We start from the raw sequence: 5395 nt of genomic DNA, 5'->3' as shown, positions 1-5395 counted from the left end.
ACACTAGATCGCGTGTTCTCTCTTTCTCTCTCTCTCTCTCTTTCTCTCTCTCATCTTTTTCTCTCTCACTCTTTCTCTCTCTCTCTCCTCTCTCTCTCTCTCTTCTCTCTCTCTCTCTCTTTCTCTCTCTCTCTTTCTCTCTCTCTCTCTCTTTCTTTCTCTCTCTCTCTTTCTCTCTCTCTCTTTCTTTCTCTCTCTCTCTCTTTCTCTCTCTCTCTCTCTCTTTCTCTCTCTGCCTTCCTTGCGTTTTTCATTAGTTGCAAAGAATAACCTCCTGTCCTTGGAACAGTCTCTGTGGTACGGAATGCTTGCCAGTCGCCCGTTAAGCAGCCACTCGTGTGTGGTTCAGTTTCCGGCATCTCGGCGGGAGGCAGAGCTCCGCGGGTGGCCGGCAGGGGGCCGGGACCTGTGGTGGGGGTTGGGGTCGCTGATGCATGGCCGGCGTGCCTCTGACAGCCGACACGGCGGGTCGCTGCAGCGACGCTCGGCCACGGCGTTCACGTAGGCCGCCTCAGACCGGCACGGACGCAGTGGCCGCGCTACCGAAGTATTCTTGCCGCACCTGTAGAAGTCATCCTGACATAAAATACTGTGCAAATGCTGCGAACACGAGTGTAGCGAGGGGACAAGCATGGATTAAAGCGATAGGGGGAGGAGGGGGGCGATCGCCCTCCACCCCCACCACTACACCCTGAGAGCCGAAACTAAATTAAAATCAAATGGTAGTTTTTGTAATCTGCCATGAAGTTAACCACGTGGATTTAGAGTCCGGTGACAGACGGGCTCTGCTGATCTTGAGAGGGGTAAGCCGACGGGTGTGAGGGAGTCGAGTGAATACTTTCCAACGATATTGTCATAATAGCGGCGGAGACCGGCCGCAGGGGCCTGAAGGAGCGACTGGGCTAGAGATTCCGTTACTTCGTAGAAACTTAGCGAAAACACCTTCTGGCGGGCTACCAGCGAGGCGTGGGAATGACTTCACAGGCATTCTAGGAGGGCAAATACCCGCGTTTTCTGCAAAATCGTAACTGTGATTGGCTTGCTCAGGACATAGCTCCAAGATGTAGCAAAATAGGCGCAGAAATTGGCGCCAAGAATCGCCATTGGTAGATTGGTAGTGCTTCGGCAATAGAGTGGAATTTTCCGCCGGTTTTTCCAGTTGCTGACTGGAAGGTTTAACCATGGGCAACTGTCGTAGGGGCGGGAATGTTCTGTGCTCGGTTTGTACAGGTGCTCTTCTGGTAGTTGGCTCTCGCCTTGGGCTCTGGTAGCTTACAAGACTGAGTTCTCGCTGCTCTGGACAGCCTGCCTTCCGTTGGCTGTCTAATATACTTTCATTTAGTTGTAACTGTTTGATAAAGTTGCTGAAGTTTCGACTTCAACGTAACTTTCCTAGTACTGTTGGCAATTGAGTGTTCTGTGTTGTCTGTCTTGAGCAAAAAATGGTTCAAATGGTTCTGAGCACTATGAGACTTAACTTCTGAGGTCATCAGTCCCTTAGAACTACTGAAACCTAACTAACCTAAAGACAATACCAACATCCATTCCCGAGGCAGGATTCGAATCTGAGACCGTAGCGGCCGTGTGGTTCCACAGTGTAGCGCCAAAGAACCGCTCGGTCACGGGGGCAGGCCTGTCTAAAGCAGTTGTGGCTAAAGTCGACAGTATCGGAGCTAGTGTGTGACTTCGCTTGTTAAAATCAGTCACTGTACCATCAGTGATTGTGTGGCGAGCCTTGTTCGTCTCCCTGAGAGGCGCATTTGTATTGCTAGGAAGTCTTTAGTCTGGAACAACCAGTCAAGGATAATTTGCTTTGGGCTATACTCGCTACTTTATCATCACCACGACGGGACGTCGAAGCAACCAGCCATCGCCTCCGGTACGCCAGATCGTGTTCTTGTAGTTAAGAAGACAGAACTTGGTAATGTATGTCCGGAGCACCGGCAGCTTAGGGATTTCTCCTAGGTGAGATAATCAGAGCTCAGCAGAGCGCGCCTGTTCATCGTCTTTCTAACTTTGTTCTGTCTTGGGTGCTCTTTGAATGAGTTCTCACTTCTGTAGCAGCAATTAATGTTGCGTTGGCCGTGTGTTTCTCTTAAGATTTGAGTTGCAAGGAATTGGCTCCACATACCACTTCATCATAAATGTCACAATCTAGTTTAGGGACAATTTCACCTTCACAGAATTTCTTTGAGTATCCAGTTTGAGCGAAGTTGATGTATTGTAAAGGTTTCATGCGTTTTGTTTATTAATTTTAGTCATAATAAATCAAATAGTTATTTTGGACAGAACTTTCATTGTGTTAATCGGTAGAGCTACCCTTTATTTCTCATTACGTTAATGAGACTTCCCTTAATTTCTATCCATTTAAATTATTGCAGGTGCCAAACTCTTTTGTATTCCACTTGCAGGGTCGATTACGGTCAGTTCGTGTTTCTCCTTAATCCATGTGCTACAGAAAAAGTAGGAGTTAGAAAAGGGGGGGGGGGGAGGGTTGGCTTAAATCATCATTTACATATGAAGATTCTAGAAGAATTTAGTGTTAAATACACTGCTAGCCATGGCACTTTGCATAAAATGGTGATCCTTAGCCTCGGGTCTTTCCTGTGAATCACTGATAAGCAAACAGTATTCTTAGGAGGAACATTAAATTTTTTTTCTAACATTTTTTTATGATTAATAACCTACTTCTTTTTCTTGTAGTTCCGCGATTAGTTTTTAAGTAGCGGCGCATAATTACAGTTTTTCTTTTAAGTGTATATAATTTTGTTACTTCATTGTTTTTTTGTGTTTCTTTTATGTCATGTCCATAACACATCACACATTGTCGGGTTTGTGTGCGGTTTCTGTACCACAACAAATCGCTCATGTAATTACAGCGCTGTGGAAAAATATATGGAGTACATTATTTTTATTGTGAATTTTAGATAAATTTGTTTTTCATGAATGATCACGAGAAGTAAGGCACGACTATTATCGAGCGAAGCTAAAACAAAAGGATTGCATAATGGATAAGGGGATAGGTTCGGAGATGAGATGGGCACATTTTTAGCAGGACAGGGCGGCAGGTTCGTTGATGAGGAAGGTGATTTGGACACGATATTAGAGCAACGTCGCAGCCGTGACTATGATAGTGAGCTAGATGATGAAACAGAGACGGGCACACAGGTCGAGACAGTAGCAGTAGTTTATAGTCAAGCGAACGCGAGCAGACAAAGGCCAGCTCGATCACGTCAGAGCTCTAGCGACCAGGTGTCCAGAGTTATTTCGCCCATGTGTGACGAGGATCAAAAAGATGACATTAACCCAGTACTGAGCTTCCTACGATCAATGAAAGATGAAGCTGACGAACGGCGTAAGAAGGAAAAGGAAGAAGATGAGAAACATCGTAACAAGGAGAAGGAAGAAGATGAGAAACATCGTAACAAGGAGAAGGAAGAAGATGAGAAACATCATAACAAGGAGAAGGAAGAAGATGAGAAACATCGTAACAAGGAGAAGGAAGAAGATGAGAAACATCGTAACAAGGAGAAGGAAGAAGATGAGAAACATCGTACAAGGAGAAGGAAGAAGATGAGAAACATCGTAACAAGGAGAAGGAAGAAGATGAGAAACATCGTAACAAGGAAAAGGAAGAAGATGAGAAACATCGTAACAAGGAGAAGGAAGAAGATGAGAAACACCGTAACAAGGAGAAGGAAGAAGATGAGAAACACCGTAACAAGGAGAAGGAAGAAGATGAGAAACATCGTAAGAAGGAGAAGGAAGAAGATGAGAAACATCGTAACAAGGAGAAGGAAGAAGATGAGAAACATCGTAACAAGGAGAAGGAAGAAGATGAGAAACATCGTAAGAAGGAGAAGGAAGAAGATGAGAAACATCGTAAGAAGGAGAAGGAAGAAGATGATAAACATCGTAAGAAGGAGAAGGAAGAAGATGAGAAACATCGTAACAAGGAGAAGGAAGAAGATGAGAAACATCGTAACAAGGAGAAGGAAGAAGATGAGAAACATCGTAACAAGGAGTAGGAAGAAGATGAGAAACATCGTAAGAAGGAGAAGGAAGAAGATGAGAAACATCGTAAGAAGGAGAAGGAAGAAGATGAGAAACATCGTAACAAGGAGAAGGAAGAAGTTGAGAAACATCGTAACAAGGAGAAGGAAGAAGATGAGAAACATCGTAAGAAGGAGAAGGAAGAACGTGAGAAACAACGTAAGAAGGAGAAGGAAGAACGTGAGAAACAACGTAAGAAGGAGAAGGAAGAAGCTGAGAAACAACGTAAGAAGGAGAAGGAAGAACCTGAGAAACAACGTAAGAAGGAGAAGGAAGAACCTGATAAACAACGTAAGAAGGAGAAGGAAGAAGCTGACGAACAACGTAAGGAAGACACTGAGGCAATAATTTCACATATAGGGGAAATTCGTGGGGAATTACAATAAAGAAAGAATGTAGAGAAGCAAAACAAATGCCAATGGTAGCACAAAAAGTAGGAGGCCTAGCCAACACGGCAGCAACAGGGGCATTGAAAATCGCAAAAGTAACTTCTTAACTCGCAGGGCGCTTGCGACGTGCGACACAAGCCCACTCAAAATCCATAGCGGTCTTAAAGACTCAAAGTAATTTTGCGGTTACGAACATCACGAAACGAATGGAAGAAGTAGAGAGTCGGATAGCAAAACTAGAGCGAGACGGGCACACGAGCACAGCGCGTTCGGATACCAATGATGGAGTACACAGAATTATGTCTCCGAGGAAAAGCCCGCCGTGCTCTAGCCCGGTGACAGAGTGCGGCACTAACAATGCACACGCAGAAACAGCGAGTAATACCTCTAATAATTGCAGCCCCCTTAGAAGAGTGAATGCTGAATGCCACTTCCACTGTGATACAGAGGTAGCACATCACAGTTATCAGCAAGATAGATCCGGACACTCAGCAGACGTGCAAGTATCGGAAACGAGTGACAACACAAGTGAGACGATCGGACAGGATTTTGATCAGAATCACTTCCTGTCGATACTAAAATTCCAGAAGTTCAAAGATAATGGAGGGTCGAGGCATCCGAAGAGCTGGGTGATGCAGTTTACAAAATCACTACCGTCGTCGTGGCCAATCCAGGCAAAATTAGAATTCATGTGTGGACACATGGAAGGCCAAGCCGCGGAAAAGATGCGGGGTGTGGCAGCGACGTGTCGGACTTATCAGGAACTTGTTGGTGCATTCTTGCGGACCTACTGGTCAAAGGAAACGCAAGACAGGATTAAAGAGGAAATAATATTTTGTCCTGAACTAGATGTGTCCGGGCATAGGAGCGTAACCAAATTTTTTGATGATTTACTCAAGAAGACTCAGTGTTTAGACAGTCCATATAGCAACGGAGAAATCATTAAATTTTGC

General features: G+C 44.9%; 1 protein-coding gene across 1 annotated transcript; it reads left to right on the top strand.

Annotated features, from left to right (window-relative positions):
• The first annotated feature begins 3036 nt into the window (after nucleotides 1-3036).
• Nucleotides 3037-4028, top strand: LOC126278306 (uncharacterized). The gene is made up of 2 exons (XM_049978321.1): nucleotides 3037-3585; nucleotides 3627-4028. Exons 1-2 carry the CDS (start codon nucleotides 3037-3039, stop codon nucleotides 4026-4028), a joined length of 951 nt encoding a protein of 316 aa, XP_049834278.1.
• The last annotated feature ends 1367 nt before the right edge of the window (nucleotides 4029-5395 follow it).

Source organism: Schistocerca gregaria, chromosome 6 (assembly GCF_023897955.1).
Source record: "Schistocerca gregaria isolate iqSchGreg1 chromosome 6, iqSchGreg1.2, whole genome shotgun sequence".
In the NCBI taxonomy this organism is placed as follows: domain Eukaryota; kingdom Metazoa; phylum Arthropoda; class Insecta; order Orthoptera; family Acrididae; genus Schistocerca; species Schistocerca gregaria.
Note: the sequence above shows the minus strand (reverse complement) of the source record. Positions and strands in the feature narration are given on the sequence as shown.